The sequence below is a fragment of the Cherax quadricarinatus genome, chromosome 8 (genome assembly GCF_038502225.1).
Source record: "Cherax quadricarinatus isolate ZL_2023a chromosome 8, ASM3850222v1, whole genome shotgun sequence".
Lineage (NCBI taxonomy): Eukaryota > Metazoa > Arthropoda > Malacostraca > Decapoda > Parastacidae > Cherax > Cherax quadricarinatus.
In genome coordinates, this window is record NC_091299.1 from 19957908 (window position 1) to 19983586 (window position 25679).

General features: G+C 39.5%; 1 protein-coding gene across 1 annotated transcript in view; it reads left to right on the top strand.

Moving 5' to 3' along the window:
• Window positions 1-25679, top strand: part of Psi (P-element somatic inhibitor) — a gene marked incomplete in the record, with an annotated part of 171897 nt that overhangs the window by 68238 nt on the left and 77980 nt on the right. The window contains 5 exon segments of the mRNA XM_070082914.1: window positions 18127-18244; window positions 20087-20283; window positions 20415-20536; window positions 20690-20884; window positions 22279-22486. Of these exon segments, the coding sequence (XP_069939015.1) occupies window positions 18127-18244; window positions 20087-20283; window positions 20415-20536; window positions 20690-20884; window positions 22279-22486 (840 nt within the window).

A 25679-nucleotide genomic window follows, 5' to 3' on the forward strand; every position in this document is an offset into this window, starting at 1 on the left:
AGGTACTACCATCTTGGGAGATGAGTGTGAAATAGAAACCCCTTATATTTTTTTGCATTGGCAGAATTGTGGAATTTTGTCTAGTGAACACTTAAAGGTAAATCTTAAAATCTTTAACTTAATTTCAGTATACACACAATCTTGCTTTTCAATGTGCTTTTTAATACCTCTTAATCCTGTAGTAATTAAGAAAAAAAAAGGAAATGGTGAAGTTTGGTTGTTTGAACATGCATGGGTATTGCACAGATAAAAATAAGTTATTGTTAAAGTTATAAAAAGCTGGATGTCGTAGCTCCTAATTTTTTTTTAGGGTCAAGACCCCTGTTTGCAAACTTGCTCCAAGTGTCAAAAAAAAAAAAAAAAAAAAAATTGTGAAATGGTAGAGGATCTTTTTCTGAAGGTAATGAAACCAGAAGAACAAAATTTGACGGAAAACTTACAGAATTGTGCTCTCGCGAAATTAGTGGTCTCGGCAGTATTTACGCATTGGTGATTTTTCCCACGTTGAACCCTATTTTGGGCCAATTCCATTGTTCCAGTCAACCAAACACATAACTGTTTAGCAAGAATTCCTTTCATTCTGTTGATTAAGTACAAGAAATTACCATTTACCTATTTTAACTACCCAATAAAGTGATCAGAAATTACTAATTTGGCCAGTTTCACACATTAAGAAATTGCCACATTCAAAATAGGGTCCAGAATAAACATTGTAGATATTCTTGGCACTAAAACATTTCCTCTGTTCATTAGTCACATCCTCAAGCCTCTCCTATATTAGGCTTTCTTTCCATTTTGAATTTTTATAACATGCTCACTCAGCACCTGGACCAGATTCATGGAATGCTCTGTAAAGAAGTGCATAGTACCACTAGCATGAGCCGTCAGTATACTTTGGAGAAAGAGCCTAGATCTAGGTGAAATACCAGAAACCTTAGAGTGCAGACATAGCTCCTTGGTGTAAGGGAGGTAATAGAGCACTAGCTAAAATTTACAGACCAGTAGCCCTAACTTCCCACATCATAAAATCTTCAAAAGAGCGATGAGACGTTAGATTACAAATTTCGTGGACCAGCACAACCGGCATAACACAAACCAGCATGATCATGCCTGTCACAGCTGCTGAACCACCATGACATAATTATGGAGGCATTGGAAGGCAACCAAAAGGTAGTTGTGACATATGCAGATTTTGCAAAGGCATTTGACAGGTTGGTAGACAGCAACCACCCAGGGAAGTACTACCGTCCTGCCAGATGACTGTGAAACAAAAACCTGTAACTGTTTTGCATGATGGTAGGATTGCTGATTTTCTTTTTCTGTCTCATAAACACGCTAGATAACAGGGATATCTTGCTACTCCTACTTACACTTTGGTCACACTTCACAGACACGCACATGCATATATATATATACATACATCTAGGTTTTTCTCCTTATTCTAAATAGCTCTTGTTCTTTTTTATTTCTTCTATTGTCCATGGGGAAGTGGAAAAGAATCTTTCCTCCGTAAGCCATGCGTGTCGTATGAGGCGACTAAAATGCCGGGAGCAATGGGCTAGTAACCCCTTCTCCTGTATACATTTACTAAAAAAGAGAAGAAGAAAAACTTTATAAAACTGGGTTGTTTAAATGTGCGTGGATGTAGTGCGGATGACAAGAAACAGATGATTGCTGATGTTATGAATGAAAAGAAGTTGGATGTCCTGGCTCTAAGCGAAACAAAGCTGAAGGGGGTAGGAGAGTTTCAGTGGGGGGAAATAAATGGGATTAAATCTGGAGTATCTGAGAGAGTTAGAGCAAAGGAAGGGGTAGCAGTAATGTTAAATGATCAGTTATGGAAGGAGAAAAGAGAATATGAATGTGTAAATTCGAGAATTATGTGGATTAAAGTAAAGGTTGGATGCGAGAAGTGGGTCATAATAAGCGTGTATGCACCTGGAGAAGAGAGGAATGCAGAGGAGAGAGAGAGATTTTGGGAGATGTTAAGTGAATGTATAGGAGCCTTTGAACCAAGTGAGAGAGTAATTGTGGTAGGGGACCTGAATGCTAAAGTAGGAGAAACTTTTAGAGAGGGTGTGGTAGGTAAGTTTGGGGTGCCAGGTGTAAATGATAATGGGAGCCCTTTGATTGAACTTTGTATAGAAAGGGGTTTAGTTATAGGTAATACATATTTTAAGAAAAAGAGGATAAATAAGTATACACGATATGATGTAGGGCGAAATGACAGTAGTTTGTTGGATTATGTATTAGTAGATAAAAGACTGTTGAGTAGACTTCAGGATGTACATGTTTATCGAGGGGCCACAGATATATCAGATCACTTTCTAGTTGTAGCTACACTGAGAGTAAAAGGTAGATGGGATACAAGGAGAATAGAAGCATCAGGGAAGAGAGAGGTGAAGGTTTATAAACTAAAAGAGGAGGCAGTTAGGGTAAGATATAAACAGCTATTGGAGGATAGATGGGCTAATGAGAGCATAGGCAATGGGGTCGAAGAGGAATGGGGTAGGTTTAAAAATGTAGTGTTAGAGTGTTCAGCAGAAGTTTGTGGTTACAGGAAAGTGGGTGCAGGAGGGAAGAGGAGCGATTGGTGGAATGATGATGTAAAGAGAGTAGTAAGGGAGAAAAAGTTAGCATATGAGAAGTTTTTACAAAGTAGAAGTGATGCAAGGAGGGAAGAGTATATGGAGAAAAAGAGAGAGGTTAAGAGAGTGGTGAAGCAATGTAAAAAGAGAGCAAATGAGAGAGTGGGTGAGCTGTTATCAACAAATTTTGTTGAAAATAAGAAAAAGTTTTGGAGTGAGATTAACAAGTTAAGGAAGCCTAGAGAACAAATGGATTTGTCAGTTAAAAATAGGAGAGGAGAGTTATTAAATGGAGAGTTAGAGGTATTGGGAAGATGGAGGGAATATTTTGAGGAATTGTTAAATGTTGATGAAGATAGGGAAGCTGTGATTTCGTGTATAGGGCAAGGAGGAATAACATCTTGTAGGAGTGAGGAAGAGCCAGTTGTGAGTGTGGGGGAAGTTCGTGAGGCAGTAGGTAAAATGAAAGGGGGTAAGGCAGCCGGGATTGATGGGATAAAGATAGAAATGTTAAAAGCAGGTGGGGATATAGTTTTGGAGTGGTTGGTGCAATTATTTAATAAATGTATGGAAGAGGGTAAGGTACCTAGGGATTGGCAGAGAGCATGCATAGTTCCTTTGTATAAAGGCAAAGGGGATAAAAGAGAGTGCAAAAATTATAGGGGGATAAGTCTGTTGAGTGTACCTGGTAAAGTGTATGGTAGAGTTATAATTGAAAGAATTAAGAGTAAGACGGAGAATAGGATAGCAGATGAACAAGGAGGCTTTAGGAAAGGTAGGGGGTGTGTGGACCAGGTGTTTACAGTGAAACAATAAGTGAACAGTATTTAGATAAGGCTAAAGAGGTCTTTGTGGCATTTATGGATTTGGAAAAGGCGTATGACAGGGTGGATAGGGGGGCAATGTGGCAGATGTTGCAAGTGTATGGTGTAGGAGGTAGGTTACTGAAAGCAGTGAAGAGTTTTTACGAGGATAGTGAGGCTCAAGTTAGAGTATGTAGAAAAGAGGAAAAAATTTTTCCCAGTAAAAGTAGGCCTTAGACAAGGATGTGTGATGTCACCGTGGTTGTTTAATATATTTATAGATGGGGTTGTAAGAGAAGTAAATGCGAGGGTCTTGGCAAGAGGCGTGGAGTTAAAAGATAAAGAATCACACACAGGGTGGGAGTTGTCACAGCTGCTCTTTGCTGATGACACTGTGCTCTTGGGAGATTCTGAAGAGAAGCTGCAGAGATTGGTGGATGAATTTGGTAGGGTGTGCAAAAGAAGAAAATTAAAGGTGAATACAGGAAAGAGTAAGGTTATGAGGATAACAAAAAGATTAGGTGATGAAAGATTGAATATCAGATTGGAGGGAGAGAGTATGGAGGAGGTGAACGTATTCAGATATTTGGGAGTGGACGTGTCAGCGAATGGGTCTATGAAAGATGAGGTGAATCATAGAATTGATGAGGGAAAAAGAGTGAGTGGTGCACTTAGGAGTCTGTGGAGACAGAGAACTTTGTCCTTGGAGGCAAAGAGGGGAATGTATGAGAGTATAGTTTTACCAACGCTCTTATATGGGTGTGAAGCATGGGTGATGAATGTTGCAGCGAGGAGAAGGCTGGAGGCAGTGGAGATGTCATGTCTGAGGGCAATGTGTGGTGTGAATATAATGCAGAGAATTCGTAGTTTGGAAGTTAGGAGGAGGTGCGGGATTACCAAAACTGTTGTCCAGAGGGCTGAGGAAGGGTTGTTGAGGTGGTTCGGACATGTAGAGAGAATGGAGCGAAACAGAATAACTTCAAGAGTGTATCAGTCTGTAGTGGAAGGAAGGCGGGGTAGGGGTCGGCCTAGGAAGGGTTGGAGGGAGGGGGTAAAGGAGGTTTTGTGTGCGAGGGGCTTGGACTTCCAGCAGGCATGCGTGAGCGTGTTTGATAGGAGTGAATGGAGACGAATGGTTTTTAATACTTGACGTGCTGTTGGAGTGTGAGCAAAGTAACATTTATGAAGGGATTCATGGAAACCGGCAGGCCGGACTTGAGTCCTGGAGATGGGAAGTACAGTGCCTGCACTCTGAAGGAGGGGTGTTAATGTTGCAGTTTAAAAACTGTAGTGTAAAGCACCCTTCTGGCAAGACAGTGATGGAGTGAATGATGGTGAAAGTTTTTCTTTTTCGGGCCACCCTGCCTTGGTGGGAATCGGCCAGTGTGATGATAATAAAAAATAAAAAATAAATCCTGGAGTGATAGCGCACAAAATTAGGGCCATAGGCATTATGGGGAAGGTAGGCAGATGGATTTTGGGGTTCCTAACACAGAACACAAAAAGTAGTAGTAAACAGCAAAATCCAGCATCAGTGAGGTAAAAAGCTCGGTTCCCCAAGATACTGCCCTGGCACCTCTGCTATTTCTCATCCTCATAGCAGATATAGATAAAAATACCCACCACACATGCAGATGACACTAACATGAGCATGAAAGTCATTACGGTAGAAGATTGAAAAATTACAGGAAGATATAAGCAGGGTTTTCCAGTGGGCAGTGGAGAATAACATGACGTTCAGCGGTGAAAAGTTCCAGAAGCTTAGGTATGGAAAGAACGAAGAACTCAAAAAGACACTGTATACAAAACTCGAGAGGATCACCAAATAGAATGAAAGGAACACACGAGATTTGTGAATATTTATGTCAGCTGACATTTCTTTCAAAGAACATAAGACAAAGATCACGACAGCCAGGAGGATGACAGGATGGGTATTGAGAATTTTCAAAACGAGGAAAATAATACCAATTGTGATACTCTTCAAATTGCTAATAGTGCATTTGAAATATTGTTCTGTGCTGACAGCCCCATTCAAGGCAGGAGAAATATTTGAGCCTGAACAAATATAGAGATCGTTTATGGTCCACATAGAGCCAGTAAAGCATTTATAAATTATTGGAACGAATTAGTCTTGAACTTGTACTTATTGAAGCAGAGGAGAGATGCATGATAATACATGTATATACCTGGAAAATACTCGAGGCCTTGTCCCAAATCTTCACACTGCCATAACATACTGGAGTGAGAGATATGGGAGGAAGAGCAAAATAAACCCAGTGAGAAGCAGGGGTGCAGTGGGCACAATAAGGGAAGACTGTATCAATATTTGTGGCCCCAGACTATTCAACATCTTAACAGAAGATGTCAGAAACACAGCTGCAACAAGTGTAGAAGTCTTCAAAAGAAAACTGGACAAGTATCTTCACCAGGTGCCAAATCAACCAGGCTGTGACAGATATGGGGGCAGGGGGCCTCCAGCAGCAACAGCCAGGCAAGCACCAGACGAGCCTGGCCCATGGCCAGGCTCCGATGGTAAGCCTTGAAAGTCATTAAAGGTAAACCTGGAGGGTATTCCGGGGATCAACACCCCTGTGGCCCGGTCCACAACCAGGCCTCCTGGTGGGTCAGGGCCTGATCAACCAGGCCGTTACTGCTGGCCACATGTAGTCCAGCATACGAACCACAGCCCAGCTGATCCGGCACTGTCTTTAAGTATCTGTCCAGCTCACTCTTGAAGGCAGCTGGGGGCCTATTGGTATTTTCCCTTATGCTTAGTTGCTGATGCCCTTATATGTGTTGTATAGCGTATTATAGTACCATCCATGTGCTTTATATAGAAGATCCCTAGTAGGCCGAGTGACTGTATAACGTCACGGGATGCAGCGTGAGTGAGTGACGAGCTGCCTCTTCCTCACTCGACGGATAGACGTAGACAGACAGGTGAACAGGGCAGGCCTGGGCTCCCACCTCTCATCCACAGTCTGACAATATATAGTGTTACCATCCAACAAGGTGTTTACCTTCAACCCTCGTATCTCCTTAAGAGCCCCTACGACATTGGGCCCTGGACACTTACGATGTTTTCTCTTAGTGTACCAATGGCGCCTGCCCAGTCTTACTTTCATAGGAAGTGATTTCTGTGTGCATATTCGGGGCATTCCTTCTAGGATTTTCCAAGTGTAGATTATGATCTCTCTCTCTCGCCTGCGTTCCAGTTAGTACAAGTCAAGTGCTTCCAAGCGTTCCCAGTAGTTGAGGTGTTTGATGAAACTTATATGTGCAGTAAAGGTTCTCTGTACACTCTAGGTCTGCAATCTCACCTGCTTTGAACAGAGATGTTAATGTACAGCAGTATTCCAGCCTAGAGAGAAATGATTTGAAAAGGATTATCATTGGCTTGGCATCTCTTGTTTTGAACGTTCTCATTATCCATCCTACCATTTTCTTTGCGGTTATGATTGTGGCACTGTTGTGATACTTGAAAGTGAGATCCTCAGACATTACCATTCCCAGGTCCCTTACATTATTTTTCTGCTCTATTGTATGATCAAAGTTTGTAGTATACTCTGTACTAGTTATTATCTCCTCCAGTTTTCCATACCGGAGTAGTTGGAATTTGTCCTCATTGAACATCATGTTCTTTTCCGTTGCCCATTGGAAAACTTGGTTTATATTTTCTTAGAGGTTAACCATGTCCTCAATAGATGACAGTCTCATGCAGATCCTAGTATCGTCTGCAAAGGATGAGACAGTGCTGTGGATTACATCTCTGTCTGATATGAGGATGAGGAACAGGATGGGGGCGAGTACTGTGCCTTGTGGAACAGAGCTTTTCACTATGGCAGTTTCCAATTTAACTCTGTTGACCACTACTCTCTTGTGTTCGATTGGTTAGAAAGTTGACTCATCTCCCCACATTGCTAGTTATTCCTTTAGTATGTATTTTGTGTGCTGTTGTGCCATGATCACGCTTGTCAAAGGCTTTTGCAAAGTCTGTATATATTACATCTGCATTGTTTTTCTTCCAGTGCATCCAAGACCATATCATAGTGATCCAGTAGTTGCGAGAGGCAGGAGTGACCTGCTCTGAGCCCATGTTGTCCTGGATTGTGCAGTTTTGGGGAATCCAGCTGGTTTGCAATCATGGTTCTTTGCGCTCTTTCAAAGATTTTTATGATGTGGGACGTTAGAGCTATTGGTCTGTAGTTCTTAGCTAATGCTTTGCTGCCACCTTTATGGAGTGGGGCTATATCTGTTGTTTTAAGTGACTGTGGAATTTCACCCATGTCTGAACTCCTTCTCCGTAGTATACTTAGGGCACGTGAAAGGGGTTTCTTGCAGTTCGTAGCCCTTTCAGGGTCGGTGTCGTACTAGTACGGCTTGCACGCCAGGGTTGGTGCCGTCCTAGTATGCGTAAATTCTAGTGCCTTCAAATCTAGCGAGAGAAAGTTGGTAGGCCTACATATGAAAGAATGGGTCTTTGTGGTCAGTGTGCACAGTATAAAAAAAAAATCCTGCAGCACACAGTGCATAATGAGAAAAAAAAATCCAACCGTGTTTTTGGTTTAAAACGGCAACTTTGCAGTGTATTTTCCTATGGTATTTATGGTTGTATTCTGGTTTTCCTGGTCTCATTTTGTAGAATGGAAGACATATTACAGAAATTATGATGATTTTGATTGGTTTCACAATGAAAAGTACCTTGAAATTGAGCTCAAAATAGCAATGTTCGATTTTTGCCAATGCTCAAAAGTAAACAAATCATGCCACGTGTCCAATACACGTCAACTGGCGAGTCTGATATTCTTTCACAAGTGCGTTGATATTATTTATACCATTTCTACACTCGTGCAGTAGTCTGCATAACAGTAAATCTTCTTTTTTTTTTTTTTGTGAGAATAAAAATTCGAAGTGGAAAGCAAAAGAAATGTAAGAGGGGCATGGGGACATGACTAATGAACAAAGAAAATGTTATTTTAGTACCAGGAATGTCTGTCTTGTTTATTCTGGACCCTATTTGGAAATTAGCATCTTTTGAAATTTGTGTGAAATTGGCAAAATTGCCAATTTCTAACCAATTTCTAACCACATTGGACAGTTGAAATCGGTAAATGGGTGGTTTCTTGTACTCGTTTGATAGGAAAAATGGAGTTTTAGCGAAAGGTATGATTTTTGTCAACTGGTACATTGGAATTTGCCGAAAATAGGGCTCAAAGTGTGTGAAATCGCCGATGTGTAAACCATCTCGAGAATTTTTTTTTTTAACCCTTCGGAGGGCAAGGCAGACTAAAATGCGAATTTGAAAGTGATTTCGTATGAGGAGATAGAGCCGCTCGATGTAAGGTCGCTGAGACCATCCAAATGGAGTTGTAAAAGTAACATGTTGGGCAATTGCAGATATTCGAAGACTGAGTGTATTTGGTCCTGCCCGTTTGGGGTATAACAATTTGGAATGTTGCAAGGTTGCAATTGTTGTAAAAAAACAAATATTTTTTAAATTTATTATGCAAGTAGAGAATATAAAAAACATAAATGGAACTTGTTTCTGAACAATTTGTAAGCATTAAAAAAAATAGAAATAGGAACTACTTATCAACAATGACATATTGCAATGGGATACAACTTACAAATGAAATATTCCTGAGTTCCCTGAGAAAGAACAATCATTTCACATCACTAATTTTGCAAATGAAACTTTATGAAACAATTTCTATCCTTCTTTATGCATAGATTTACTTTACATATGGCACAGGAAAATGAGGATGTGACATGATTATTCTTTTTGCTGCAAAACTTGCATGTAAGCAGCTTACCTAGCACTGGCCAGTGGCCTAGCTGTTTATCCAACCTCACACTGTCATCTGGCCTTGCTGTACGTTGGTACTGAAATGCAGACGGGTATTGCACGTTTGACAAATCCTCATTACTGTCAACCAAAGAAGTACTGGGTGAATCTCGACTACGTCTCATGCTGGTGCGGTTGGACTTTTGTCCTTTGGATCTTGCAGTGACAGATCTCAAGCCTGAATAGCTTCAGTGGTGTGCATGGCAGGTTTAGTGACCTACAATCACGACAGTAAAGAAGCCATGCATTCACAACAGCAAGATCCAGAACATGAGCAAAGAGCCACATGTACCAACGCTTTGATTTCATTGGTGTTTTGTAAAGATGGAATAACATGTTACTTTTGTCGATACCTCCCATGTCTGCATTGTAGTTCTTGATGATGCCTGGGCACTCAAAGTGGTCTTTCTTCTCTGATGCCTTGTCATATCTTTCAATAAGACTCAAAGGATAAACTCCGACATCATTTGTGACTAGTCACAACTTTGTTGTCCTTCCATCTTACAAGAAGGATATCATCATTGCTTTGGAAATCAAAATTGCCCCTGGCCACATTACTCTTTTCCATTTGTTTCACAGGCATCAGTTGTGGCTTACCACATCTATTATCACGTATTGTTCCAGTGTACCTGCAGTTATACTTGTCTCTCAGTACCTTGACCAAAGGTATACTTGAAAAGAAATTATCAGCATAGACTGCTGATAATTTGGTTGAGAGATGCTGCAAGTACAAGAACAATCCTGGAACTCATTGGGAGTTTACTTTCTTCATTTGGCAGCTTTATGTGATGGTTCTCAAAAGATGGGTTACCTTGATACATCAGTATATCATGTATGATTCCATCTTCACTGGCACGACAGAAGAGTTTGAAACCCCACTTGTCTGGTTTGTTTTTGATGTATTGCCTTAGGTTTCCAGCTGTTTTATCCTTGAAAGCAACCATAACTTCATCAACAGACTGCTTGGGTGTAGCTGGAACTTTCAAGCAAGCTTTAGTTAGTGCAGTGTAAAGAGGCCTTATTTTGTGAAATCTGTCATTATCCTTCTTTTGTGTGTTATTGAAATGAATGGTATGCCTCAGCAACCTAAACCTCTTTGATCCCATGACTTCTGCAACTTGAGTTATCCTACTTGCACCTCTCCAATAGTCCTCAATGGATGGCTGTACAGTGTAACCCATATGCAACAGAATACCTATGAACCTAGTTATTTCCTCAGAATCTGTTTGAAAAGTAGTATGTAGGTCTTTTTGCCGGGCATACAAATTAGTTTGAAATGCAGTGTGGTCTAGCCGGGCTGTGGCTCGTACGTTGGTATGCATGCAGCCAGCAGTAACAGCCTGGTTGATCAGGCTCTGATCCACCAGGAGGCCTGGTCACAGGGCCGCGGGGGCGTTGACCCCCGGAACTCTCTCCAGGTAAACTCCAGGTATCATGTCTTGAGTAAAAAAAGTCTGTAAAATAATCATATGCAGACTTAACTTCAATAGGCTTTATATGTTGATATTTAGGCAAAGGGTCAGTCTGGATGTCCTCATTCTTCCATTGGGTGTCTCCTTGAGAAGCAAGATCATCTTGAAGCTGTTCTTCATCAGGGTACTCCTCCACAGTAATACCTTTCTTCCTCTTCAATTTTTGCTTTTTTGCTGGTGGCCCAGCTTCCTCCTCCTCATCTGTTGACACCTCTGCATCTGGTGGCAAGTATTCATCCTCACTATCCAGGTCATCTGGGTCTTGATCTGAGTCACTATTGTCCCAAACACAGACAAATTTTGAGTTAGCCTTGGAGGACTCGCCGTAGAACAATTTCTTATTGATCTGGAAGGACAATAAAAACGTTCTGTACACACCCAGATCATTACGGAATTCACATATACACTACCAAATTTTATTGAAATATTTATATACCGAAACTTGAAAACATCACCTAAAAGGGCAGGAACGAGTGTACTCGGTCCTATTTTGTTGCACTTTTTTCAATTGCATGGTGCACTCGTAATGTGCTTCACAATGCCTTCATATATATGGCTAAACTATTCATTTACGCACTAGACACAGAAATCAGTACTTACCGACATTGTATAGGGTGAAATGCTTCAGTATATAAGGAGCACTCAAGGGAAAAACACGAGTTTGGGCGACGCCAAGCTAGAAGTGTTTACATTCTGCTCTCTCCACCAATGGGAAGCGAGCAGCCGCCATCACCGCTCAGGTGGGGCAACTCAGGGAAGGTCTGTGATTGGTCAGAAATAGAGAATGGGAACCTAGATGCTCTGGGGGAGCCGGAGGACGTGTGCAAAAAACCACGCTCTCAGGACCCTTTCAGGGTCCAAGGCCAAAATCTGAAGTGGTGCCCCAGTGTCCAAGAATTTTCAAAAAAAAAAAAAAATTTTTTTTATTTTTTCTTATGAAATGGTAGAGAATCTTTTTGTGAAGGTAATAAAACATAAAGTACAAAATTTGATGGAAAATTGACGAAATTATGCTCTCGCGAATTTTGATGTGTCAGCAATATTTACGAATCGGCGATTTTGCCGACTTAGACTCCCATTTTAGGCCAATTACATTATTCCAGTCGATCAAATTCTTAGCTATTTCACTAGTATTACTTCTATTCTATCGATTGAGCACAAGAAATCGCCAAGTCAACTGTTTCAACTACAAAATAAAGTGATCGGAAATTGGTAATTTGGCCAATTTAACACAAAGTTCAAAATATTCCAATTTCAAAATAGGGTCCAGAATAAACAATGTAGGTATTCCTGGCACTAAACTAACATTTCCTCTGTTCATTAGTTACGTTTTGAGGCTTTACAACTAAATTCCATTCTGATTTTTTATTCACATAATGAATTTTTATTCACACCAAAAAATAGAAGATTTACTGTTATGCAATATTGTAATAATTGTATAAATATCATCACCACATTTGTGAATGTATATTAGACCCACCAGCTGGCGTGTATTAGACGCGTGAGGTCATTTGTTTAAGCTTGAATATCGGCAAAAATTTAACATTTCCGCTTATTTGAGCTCAGTTTCAAGCCATTTCCAGTGCTAAAACCAATCAAAATCATCTCTATTTCTGTAATATGTCTTCCATTCTATCAAATGAGACCAAGAGATCGCAAATACAACTACAAAACATACGAAAAAACACTGCAAAGTCGCTGTTTTAATAAAATATCACGCTGTTTTTTTTCTCTCATTATACACAGTGTGCTGCAGGATTTGTTTTATGTGGTGCACACATACCACATAGATGTATTCTCTCATATCTAGGCCCAAATTTACCACTCAGTTTATCAGAGTGAGCTGAGCTCATGGCGTAGATCTACGGTTTGGACCCTGAACGTAAAACTGTAGATCTACGGGACGGACCCTGAAAGGGTTAAGACATGATTTACCTGGTCCCAGTTAATGTTCTTGTTGTTGAAGTTGTATTTGGTGAAGACACCTTCACAGATACGTGCATTTTGCTGATCAGGACCCCTGTCCATGTAAGTCTGAACTTCAATTAGATTGTGATCAGAATTAGTTCTTTTTGATATTCTTTCTTACCAGGTCCTCATTATTTGTGAAAATAAGGTTGTCTGTGTGTTGTAGTCTTGTTGGCTGCATTATCTGCTGACTTAGGGTGTGTTTATCATGGAGATTTAGTAGCTCGTGCGTGTAATCTTTCATCTGCGCTACATCCAGGGATTGTTTCTGCTATATTATTATTCGGTACATTCTTCCATTTTGTATGCCTTAGGTTGAAATCACCAAGCAGTAAGATGCTTGAGGATGGAGCTGGAAGGCTTTCCAGACAGTAATCAATTTTCAGTAGCTGTTCCTTGAACTGTCGGAAGGTTGCATGTGGCTTATATACAACCACGATGACTAGGTTTTGGTTCTCGAGCCTTTCTGCTACTTTGAGCTCAATTTCAAGTTACTTTGTCCTGAAACCAGTCAAAATCATGTCTTTTTTTTGTAAATATATCAAACATTCTATCAAGTGAGAACTAGAAACTGAGTGTACAACCTTGAAAACCATATGAAAACACACAGCAAAGTTGCCATTGTAATCCAAAAGCACAGTCACAGTTTTTTCCCATTATGTTCAGCATGCTGCAGGATTTTTTTAATTGTGCACACGTACCACATAGACCCATTTTTTCATATCTAGGCCCAAATTTACTGCTCGAAGCTTATCTGGGTGAGCTGAGCTCATGGCATAGAACTATGGGACCGACCCACACTTCAAAGCAGTAGTAATGTGGAACCCACCCCGAAATGGTTAAAAGAAATGTTGTAAGACATAAACAAGTGTTAGGAGAGAGAGTACATGTAATGAGGGGGTGTTTGAAGTATAGGATAGATTTAAAAATGCAGTGTTAGCGTGCCACAGAAGTTTGTGGGGTGAAGATGAGAAGGGAAGTATTCGGGGGAATGTTGCAGTAGTGGGTAGTAAGGGAGAAAAGATTAGTGTACAAGAGATTTTTACAATGTAGAAGTACTGTGTGGAGGGCAGAGTATATGAAGAGGTTAAAAGTGGTGGAGAGCCACTGAAAGAGAGGCTTAATCATCAATTTTTGCTAAGAATAAGAAATTTTGAAGTGAGAAATTGAGAAAAGCCTTGGAATAAATTGATTTACCATTTAAAAATAAAATAGGAGAGATGTTAGATGGAGAGAAGGTACTGGGTTGGAGAGACATGAGGAATTCTTAAGTGTTGAAGAAAGGGAGGCAGGGATTTCATGCATTTGACAGGGAGCATTAGCATTTTGTAGGAGTAAGGAAGAATCAAATTTGAGTTTGGAGGAAATACGAGATATAGTGGATATAATGAAAAGCATTAAAGCATCTGGTTCAGATGAGATTAAGACAAATGTTAAAAGAAGCTGGGGAATATAGTTTTGTAGGGGTTGGTGTATTCATTCATGTATGCATGATGAAAGGGAAGATACCTAAGGATTGTTATAAAGTTTGTGTGCGTGGGGATGATGGCTAAGTTTGAGTTGCCTTTAGGTCAGCAACACCTGACCTGTGGAGTTCATAATCTGGCACTGCCTGTAGGCATCTGTGAGACAGGACATGCTGACAGACGACACACCATACTTATCAATAAACCTGGGCGGAGCAGTTGTGTACTATTCCAATGCCACCATTTGTGTTACTCAAACCCATCCACAAACTTGGTGGCTGTTGTGGCGAAATTCTCACAAATTTGGGTGAATTTTGTGGTGTGAAGTGGGTGTACATGCATTCATATATGTATACATTGATTTAATATACGGTAGTACCTCAAGTTACGAACATAATTCGTTCCAGAAGGCTGTTCGAGTGCCGATACTGAACGAATTTGTTCCCATAAGGAATAATGTAAATTAGATTAGTCCATTTCAGACTCCAAAAAATACACTTACAAAAGCACTTAGAAAAATACACTTAGAGTTAGGAGCTGTTCGAAACAAAAGGTGCCACTATATATACATTAATATATAAATAAGCGTATGGCTTACAGAGGAAGAATACTCTTCTACATCCCCATGGAGCCAGGGACTAGTAACCCCTTCTGTATAAATTAAATGTAAAAAGAAAAGCTTAATTTTTTTTTCTTTTTAGGTCACAGTACCTCGGTGGAAGATGGCCAGTGCATTGAAAAAAAATTAAATATGCATAGACATTCATATAGATGTGTATTGATATGGATATATACATTCATTCATACATATGCATACATATACACAAAATCCGCACAAAGGAGAATGAAGCTTACAACATTGTTTCTAGACGTACATACAGGCGAATTAAAACTGAATGGGGAGGGAGGTTTTGTAATAGTTGGTGCCTTTACCAAGTGTCATTGGAGTGAACAGGATTAAGAAATTTTTGGGAAATGTCAAGAGTTGCGCTAGATTTGTTAATTAATTTCCAGTGTTCCCTCCAGGGCAACAAACATCTGTGTGTTATGGTAGACCATTTCACCAGATATTGTGAGCGAGTTACTATTGCAGATAAGACTGCCAAGACAGTAGCTAAAGCGTTTAAAGAACGCATTATCTGCAGGCATATCACCCCTAAGTCCCTGGTAACAGATAATGGAGGTGAATTCTGTAATGAGATTCTTGAAAATTTGTGTACCTTGTACAAGATCTCTAAATCCACCATTGCTCCTCATCATCCTGCCAGCAATGGGTTAGCAAAACGAACCAGTAAGAAAGTACTTGATGTCTTGAGAGCCACTATCAATCCCAACAGTGAAACTTGGGATGAAGTTATACCTGATGTGCAGTGTGCTATAATTTCTGCTTACAAAGTTTCTATAGGTGACACTTCCACATTATGCATTGTACGATGTAGATAAACGTTTGCCTTATTTTTTTTTTTTTTTCTTCAACAAGTCGGCCGTCTCCCACCGAGGCAGGGTGACCCAAAAAAAGAAAGAAAATCCCCAAAAAGAAAATACTTTCATCATCATTCAACACTTTCACCACACTCGCACATTATCACTGTTTTTGCAGAGGTGCTCAGAATACAACAGTCTAGAAGCATACACACATAAAGATACACAACATATCCCTCCAAACTGCCAATATCCCAAACCCCTCCTTTAAAGTTCAGGCATTGTACTTCCCATTTCCAGGACTCAAGTCCGACTATATGAAAATAACCGGTTTCCCTGAATCCCTTCACTAAATATTACTCTGCTCACACTCCAACAGATCATCAGGTCCCAAGTACCATTCGTCTCCATTCACTCCTATCTAACACGCTCACGCACGCTTGCTGGAAGTCCAAGCCCCTTACCCACAAAACCTCCTTTACCCCCTCTCTCCAACCCTTTCGAGGACGACCCCTACCCCGCCTTCCTTCCCCTATAGATTTATATGCTTTCCATGTCATTCTACTTTGATCCATTCTCTCTAAATGACCAAACCACCTCAATAACCCCTCTTCTGCCCTCTGACTAATACTTTTATTAACTCCACACCTTCTCCTAATTTCCACACTCCGAATTTTCTGCATAATATTTACACCACACATTGCCCTTAAACAGGACATCTCCACTGCCTCCAACCGTCTCCTCGCTGCTGCATTTACCACCCAAGCTTCACACCCATATAAGAGTGTTGGTACTACTATACTTTCATACATTCCCTTCTTTGCCTCCATAGATAACGTTTTTTGACTCCACATATACCTCAACGCACCACTCACCTTTTTTCCCTCATCAATTCTATGATTAACCTCATCCTTCATAAATCCATCCGCCGACACGTCAACTCCCAAGTATCTGAAAACATTCACTTCTTCCATACTCCTCCCCAATTTGATATCAAATGATTTAGATAAAGTTTGCCTTATGAGTTGCTATATTCTAATCCAAAACCAAATTATAACCCTGATGATTTCATAGCAACTCGTACCAGCCTAGCTCAAAGCATCTTTAGAAGAATCCGTGAAACACTTCATAAATCAACAGCAGAATTTACAAGATTCGCTGACACTTGAGCAATGCCATCCAAAATCAAAGTAGGTTTGAGAGTTATGCTGACTAACTTTAACAAAATGTCTGCAATGCCTAAGCTTGATAAGTTTGTTGGTCCTTATCGAGTAGTTGAACATATCACTGGCCACATGTATAAGGTTAGAGAAATTAGTACTGGTCAGTATAAAGAATCACATTTAGATCATATGAAGTTAGTATGTAATGGTAATGATGTTCCAACCCAGACTAATGTGACACACTGACAATCCTCCTGATCCTGTACTCTCTACCTCTGATACTCAGAAGATCAATCTGAATGCTGTTATTCCCTACGTGCACGACAGGTATTGAGAAATCCTCAAGTATCATTTGTAACTACCAATTCAGATTTGCCTCAAATACAGCATGAGTTAGCCAGTGCAACAGAGTTTGATCCTCCCAGTGATGACACCCATTCTGCATATGTCAATCTCACCCTAGCAGAGTTGGGGTTAAATGTAAATAACTTGTATAGATGAATAATTACTGTCAACTTACTAATATTCACAATTTTTTTTTTTGTGTGTGTGTTCACGTACTCTCCGAATTCTTAGATTTAAGTGCACCAAGTCTGCCTTTTTGTTAAACACTTCTTTCTTTATATATATTTCTTCCTCAGAATCCGTAGATCATGTGAATACAGATTGATCGATCGATCGATCAAATTTTTTATCACTTCTATTGTGTAATCCCAATGTTGTCTCATTTTATGAGCTGTGCTATATCATACCTTGTAATGCATTACAATTTCATTACAGTCAGTTACATTAGCTTCCATTCCAATGTTCTACTTACGTATGTCATAATGTTCAATTGTTGTGTACTTTGACATTGTATAGAATCAGCCCAAGCCGTACGCCTGCCTTCTCTAGTTTGCATTACCTGTATGTCGGGACGACATACGTTAGCGTCGCCGAGCTCTCGGTAGTATCATTTCCTAGTTAACAGGAACCAGTTACCAGTAGTATGACTCATTACCAACCGTCTGTGTGAATCACTGTTATTCACTGATGTTACAGCTGGGCATAGCATGTTTTTGAACGGCGCTCACCCTTAGGACCCAATTCTTGAGTCAGTCTTAGAGTTAGCAGAGAGGCAGGCCAGGCGTGGTGCTCCCCATATTTTCCCTCCTATATACGTACTAACCAGCCTACGTGAGTGTTCTTACCCAATCTACGTTTCGAACCCCCACGTGACAAAATGTCTCAATTTTGTTGGCTTAATATTGTCACCACAGCCATTAAAGTTTATGATGGATTCATTTTCAATAGTACTGTGAACATATGCAAAAGGTTTATGGGACCACAGAGTAAAAGGATTAGTGGAAGAAATAATTACTCTTTCTGCTCCTTGCATTCAAACTTCATCTTATTTCAGTAATTGGTCGTGGTGGTGAACAGATAACTCGGTTGCAGCGAGAATCTGGAGCAAAAATTCAAATGGCGCAGGACAGTGGAGGACTGCCAGACAGATTATGCACTATATCGGGGCCAAGGTAATTTTTTCTCCCTGCATGTCAAGAGGGGGAAATGTTTGAATTTTCATGGCTGCCCAGATTCTTTAAAGAAATATATGGGATTTTTTTCCATTTGAAGGTCTGATAACTTTGATATGCCTCTCTTAATCTTAGTTTTATTTATTGCAGCACGAATTCTTTTCCAGTATACATAGTGATCATTCTTAATTTGCCAAGTTTTCTGTGTTGTATGTAAAATAAAAAGTTACCTTTGTCAATTTTTGGTGTATTAAACTTAATTTTTCAGGTCTTCTCAAGAGATATTGAATATTTAAAATTTGTCTTGTAGCACTGTGTAAAAAGAAAACCATGAAGATTTCTCATACTTTTGTAGCTTTAACCCTTTCAGGGTCCAAGGCCCAAATCTGGAGTCACGCACCAGTGTCCAAGAATTTTCCAAAAAAAAATTTGTTATTTTTTCTTATGAAATCGTAGAGAATCTTTTTGTGAAGGTAATAAAACAAAAAGTACGAAATTTGGTGGAAAATTGACGAAATTATGCTCTCGCGAATTTTGATGTGTCAGCGATATTTACGAATCGGCGATTTTGCTGACTTTGACTCCCATTTTAGGCCAATTACATTATTCTAATCAACCAAATTCTTAGCTATTTCACTAGTATTACTTCTATTCTATCGATTGAGCACAAGAAATCGCCAAGTCAACTGTTTCAACTACAAAATAAAGTGATAGGAAATTGTTAATTTGGCCAATTTAACACAAAGTTCAAAATATTCCAATTTCAAAATAGGGTCCAGAATAAACAATGTAGGAATTCCTGGCACTAAACTAACATTTCCTCTGTTCATTAGTTATGTTTTGAGGCTTTACAAATAAATTCCATTCTGATTTTTTATTCACATAATGAATTTTTATTCACACCAAAAAATAGAAGATTTACTGTTATGCAATACTGTAATAATTGTATAAATATCATCACCATATTTGTGAATATATATTAGACCCACCAGCTGACGTGTATTAGACGTGTGAGGTCGTTTGTTTACTCTTGAATATCGGCAAAAATTTAACATTTCCGCTACTTTGAGCTCAGTTTCAAGCCATTTCCAGTGCTAAAACCAATCAAAATCATCTCTATTTCTGTAATATGTCTCCCATTCTATCAAATGAGACCAAGAAATCACAATTACAACTATAAAAACATACGAAAAAACACTGCAAAGTTGCTGTTTTAATCGAAAAATCATGATTTCAGTTTTTTTCTCTCATGATACACAGTGTGCTGCAGGATCTGTTTTATGTAGTGCACACATACCACATAGATGTATTCTCTCATATCTAGGCCCAAATGTACCACTCACAGTTTATCAGAGTGAGCTGAGCTCATGGCGTAGATCTACGGTTTGGACACTCACCATAAAGCCGTAGATCTACGGGACGGACCCTGAAAGGGTTAAAGTTTCTGGAGAATATTAGAACATTAAATAATAATAGGTGGCCAAAACAGGTTTTACATAATAGTAAAAAGTCAGGCTCAGTTTAAAGCTTTTTACATGAGCTTTTGATAATGATAGAAAAAATAGAAGAGCTTGACTCACAAAATTGTTATAACATAATTGCAAAGAGTTGCAGAAGAGTTTAGGATGGCAATAATAGACTGCTGTTGACTTCATTATTTGGTGTAATTTTATCAGCAGTTGTCTACATCTTCTAAGTTCACAATCTGTAGACATGATTTTTAATATTCAGTAATGTTATGCAGTTCTGTAATTTACACTTTTTGAACTAAAAATTATTTTATCTTTAAAATGTAAAATAACTATATTACTTAACCAATTCTTATTAATTTTTTTTTTCCAGGGATGCCATTAATCGTGCTAAGGAGATGATCTTCGAGATTGTCTCTCGAGGAGATGGGCCTCCTGATAGACGAGGCCGTGGAGGAATGGGTGGTGGTGGCGGTGGTGGCCCTATGGGACCTCCAGGCATGGATATGGGGGGAAATGCATCTACTGTTGAGATTAGCATTCCTGGTCCAAAAGTTGGACTCATCATAGGTAAGGTTGAGTAGATTCATTGACAAGCTTTGTACCAACCAGTTGCTTATTTATTATAAAAATTAATGTACTAACATTTTTATAAAAAATATAACAGTTTATGAATGTTATTGTAAGTTATGATCTTTCAGGCAAAGGAGGAGAGACCATTAAGCAGTTGCAGGAGAAGTCTGGAGCAAAAATGGTAATTATTCAAGATGGGCCACAACAAGAAAATGAAAAGCCCCTTCGTATCACTGGAGAACCCCACAAGGTAAAAAAAAAAGAAAAAAAGAAAAAAAAAAAAAGGCTTCTGCATATATTGTAAAAGCTAATTTGTATTTAGAAAATTTGTATAGACATGATAGTTGATTTGCCCCATTTCATTTGCTGATAATGGCTCACCTGTGTATTTTTTGTTTCTTAGGTCGAGATGGCCAAACAATTAGTGTATGACCTTATAGCTGAAAAGGAAACACAGGCTGCTCAGTTTGGTAATCGTGGCCGTGGTCGTGGTGGTAATTTTGGAGAACGTAGAGGAGACCGTGACAGAGTAGATAGAGGTGATAGGGATCGACGGGACCGTGACAGAGACCGTGATGAGTTTGGAGGCGATGAAAGGGTAAGTTGTTGTCATAAGCGTGTTACTTCTTTTTATCATTTGATGAGCCTTTAAAATATAAAATTTAACTAGACAGTGAATAAACATTGCCTTAATTAATAATTACACAATTGAAGTTTTATTTATCCTAATTATTGAATCTCTTAATCCTTCGAGGGTCCGGGCCGTAGTTCTATGCCTTGTCCACAGGGTCCGAGAATTTTCCAAAAACATTCTTTTTTTCTTATGAAATACTAGAGAACCTTTTTATGAAGGTAATAAAACAAAAAGTATGTAATTTGATGGAAAATTGATGAAATTACACTCGCAAATTTTATTGTGTCAGTGATATTTAGCATTGGCGGTTTTCCCAATTTGACTCCTATTTTAGGCCAATTATATTATTCCAGTCAACCAAATTCTTAGCTATTTTACTAGTATCACTTCTGTTTTATCGAGTAAGCACATGAAACTCCCCAATCAACTATTTCAGCTACCCAATAAAGTGATCAGAAATTGGTAATTTGGCCATTTTCAGACAGTTCAAAATATTCCAATTTCAAAATCGGGTCCTGAATAAACATTGCAGGCATTCCTGGCACTAAAATAACATTTCCTTTGTTTATTAGTTTCCAGGCTTTATAGATGAATTCCATTTTTATTTTTTATTCATTTATTCACGCCAAAAACAAAAAAATTGAAGATTTACTGTTATGCAACATTGTAATAATTGTATAAATATCAGCTCATTCCTGAATGTGTATTAGACCCACCAGTTGACGTGTATTGGACTCGTGACTTCATTTGTTTACTCTTGAACATTGGCAAAAATCAAACATTTCTGCTACTTTGAGCTCAGTTTCAAGCTGTTTTCAGTACTAAAACTTATCAAAATCATTTCTGTTTTTGTAATATATCTTCCATTCTGTCAAACGAGACCAGGAAACTGTGAATGCAACTGGAAAAACCACACGAAAATACACCGCTAAGTCGCTGTTTTAATCCATAAACATGGTCAGTTTTTTTCTCGTGCACAGTGTACTGCAGGATTTGTTTTATGTGGTGCACACTTACCACACAGATCCATTCTCTCACACCTAGATTCAAATTTACTGCTCACAGCTTATCTGAGTGAGCTGAGCTCATAGCATAAAACTACGGCTTGGATCCAGGCTTCAGAGCCATAGAACTACGGGATGGACTCTCGAAGGGTTAAACTACCAGTCTAATGGTTATTCATTTTTGGATATAAAAATTATCTGAAGTTTTGGTTTTATCAAATTTAATTTTTTTTTAAGTTGACTAACATGGTTTATCTCATAATGACAAAATTTATATTTTCAAAATTGTTACTATTGATATATTACAACAATCTGTTCACCAAACTGAAACTTGGTAATTTCTAAAATCTGCAGGGCTCTAACGACTTCGACCCTCAACAGGATCGCTTCGGAGGTGGCCGTGGTGGTGGCCGTGGAGGTTTTAATAATGATTGGGGTCGTGGGGGTCCTGGTGGTCCTCCAGGTGGCCCTATGGGTCGTGGTGGCTTTGGTGGGCCAGGTGGGCCTGGAGGACCAGGTGGGCCTGGTGGTATGGGAGGACCAGGAGGACCAGGTGGTCCAAGTAAGTATTTTAATGATAATTTCTTGGACAAGTAACTGCATTACAGTAAGTCACTACCTGTGATCATCCACAGTGTAAGCATAAGCATTTATGACTGGGACACTTGAAAAAAAAAGTTAAGAATGCAGATAAGAGTGTTGCAAATATTCAAGCACAAACTACTTTTTGGAATTTTTTTTCATGTACAGTGGAACCCCAGTTTTTGTCTGATCCGGTTATTGTACAATTCAGTTTTTGACCCCATTTTTCGGCGAAATTTTCCCCGTTTTCGTAGATCTGTTTGGAAATTGTCTGTACCAGATGCGTTTGCTTGACCGCGGGACACGGCTGCTCATATGTTCATGACTCAGTCTGCCTTCGTTACTCGTAGAGGGTGGTAGTGATGGTGGTAGAGGGTGGTGGTGATAAAAATACAAATATTTATTTCTCTTAAAATTGTATTGGTGGATAAAAGGTTGATGGGTAGGCTCCAGGATGTATATGTTTATAGAGGGGCAACTGATATATCGGATCATTATTTAGTTGTAGCTACAGTTAGAGTAAGAGGTAGATGGGAAAAGAGGAAGGTGGCAACAACAAGTAAGAGGGAGGTGAAAGTGTATAAACTAAGGGAGGAGGAAGTTCGGGTGAGATGTAAGCGACTGTTGGCAGAAAGGTGGGCTAATAATGTAGTGGGGGGGTTGAAGAGGGTTGGAATAGTTTTAAAAATGCAGTATTAGAATGTGAGGCAGAAGTTTGTGGTTATAGGAGGGTGGGGGCAGGAGGAAAGAGGAGTGATTGGTGGAATGATGAAGTAAAGGGTGTGATAAAAGAGAGAGAGGTAGCATATAAGAGGTTTTTACAAAGCAGAAGTGTTATAAGAAGAGCAGAGTATATGGAGAGTAAAAGAAAGGTGAAGAGAGTTGTGAGAGAGTGCAAAAGGAGAGCAGATGATAGAGTGGGAGAGGCACTGTCAAGAAATTTTAATGAAAATAAGAAAAAATTTTGGAGTGAGTTAAACAAGTTAAGAAAGCCTAGGGAAAGTATGGATTTGTCAGTTAAAAACAGAGTAGGGGAGTTAGTAGATGGGGAGATGGAGGTATTAGGTAGATGGCGAGAATATTTTGAGGAACTTTTAAATGTCAAGGAAGAAAGAGAGGCAGTAATTTCATGCACTGGTCAGGGAGGTATACCATCTTTTAGGAGTGAAGAAGAGCAGAATGTAAGTGTGGGGGAGGTACGTGAGGCATTACGTAGAATGAAAGGGGGTAAAGCAGCTGGAACTGATGGGATCATGACAGAAATGTTAAAAGCAGGGGGGGATATAGTGTTGGAGTGGTTGGTACTTTTGTTTAATAAATGTATGAAAGAGGGGAAGGTACCTAGGGATTGGCGGAGAGCATGTATAGTCCCTTTATATAAAGGGAAAGGGGACAAAAGAGACTGTAAAAATTATAGAGGAATAAGTTTACTGAGTATACCAGGAAAAGTGTACGGTAGGGTTATAATTGAAAGAATTAGAGGTAAGACAGAATGTAGGATTGCGAATGAGCTAGGAGGTTTCAGAGTGGGTAGGGGATGTGTAGAACAAGTGTTTACATTGAAGCATATATGTGAACAGTATTTAGATAAAGGTAGGGAAGTTTTTATTGCATTTATGGATTTAGAAAAGGCATTTGATAGTGGATAGAGGAGCAATGTGGCAGATGTTGCAAGTGTATGGAAATAGGTGGTAAGTTATTAAATGCTGTAAAGAGTTTTTATGAGGATAGTGAGGCTCAGGTTAGGGTGTGTAGAAGAGAGGGAGACTACTTCCCGGTAAAAGTAGGTCTTAGACAGGGATGTGTAATGTCACCATGGTTGTTTAATATATTTATAGATGGGGTTGTAAAGGAAGTAAATGCTAGGGTGTTCGGGAGAGGGGTGGGATTAAATTTTGGGGAATCAAATTCAAAATGGGAATTGACAGTTACTTTTTGCTGATGATACTGTGCTTATGGGAGATTCTAAAGAAAAATTGCAAAGGTTAGTGGATGAGTTTGGGAATGTGTGTAAAGGTAGAAAGTTGAAAGTGAACATAGAAAAGAGTAAGGTGATGAGGGTATCAAATGATTTAGATAAAGAAAACTTGGATATCAAATTGGGGAGGAGGAGTATGGAAGAAGTGAATGTTTTCAGATACTTGGGAGTTGACGTGTCGGCGGATGGATTTATGAAGGATGAGGTTAATCATAGAATTGATGAGGGAAAAAAGGTGAGTGGTGTGTTGAGGTATATGTGGAGTCAAAAAACGTTATCTATGGAGGCAAAGAAGGGAATGTATGAAAGTATAGTAGTACCAACACTCTTATATGGGTGTGAAGCTTGGGTGGTAAATGCAGCAGCGAGGAGACGGTTGGAGGCAGTGGAGATGTCCTGTTTAAGGGCAATGTGTGGTGTAAATATTATGCAGAAAATTCGGAGTGTGGAAATTAGGAAAAGGTGTGGAGTTAATAAAAGTATTAGTCAGAGAGCAGAGGAGGGGTTGTTGAGGTGGTTTGGTCATTTAGAGAGAATGGATCAAAGTAGAATGATATGGAAAGCATATAAATCTATAGGGGAAGGAAGGCGGGGTAGGGGTCGTCCTCGAAAGGGTTGGAGAGAGTGGGTAAAGGAGGTTTTGTGGGCGAGGGGCTTGGACTTCCAGCAAGCGTGCACGAGCGTGTTAAATAACAAAAAGGCACAATACCGTGACTGGAACGATACACAAATAACCCGCACATAAAAGAGGGAAGCTTACGACGATGTTTCGGTCCGACTTGGACCATTGACAAAGTCACAGTGTGACTTTGTCAATGGTCCAAGTCGGACCGAAACGTCGTCGTAAGCTTCTCTCTTTTATGTGCGGGTTATTTGTGTATGAGCGTGTTAGATAGGAGCGAATGGAGACGAATGGTACTTGGGACCTGACGATCTGTTGGAGTGTGAGCAGGGTAATATTTAGTGAAGGGATTCAGGGAAACCGGTTATTTTCATATAGTCGGAGTTGAGTCCTGGAAATGGGAAGTACAATGCCTGCACTTTAAAGGAGGGGTTTGGGATATTGGCAGTTTGGAGGGATATGTTGTGTATCTTTTTATGTGTATGCTTCTAAACTGTTGTATTCTGAGCACCTCTGCAAAAACAGTGATAATGTGTGAGTGTGGTGAAAGTGTTGAATGATGATGAAAGTATT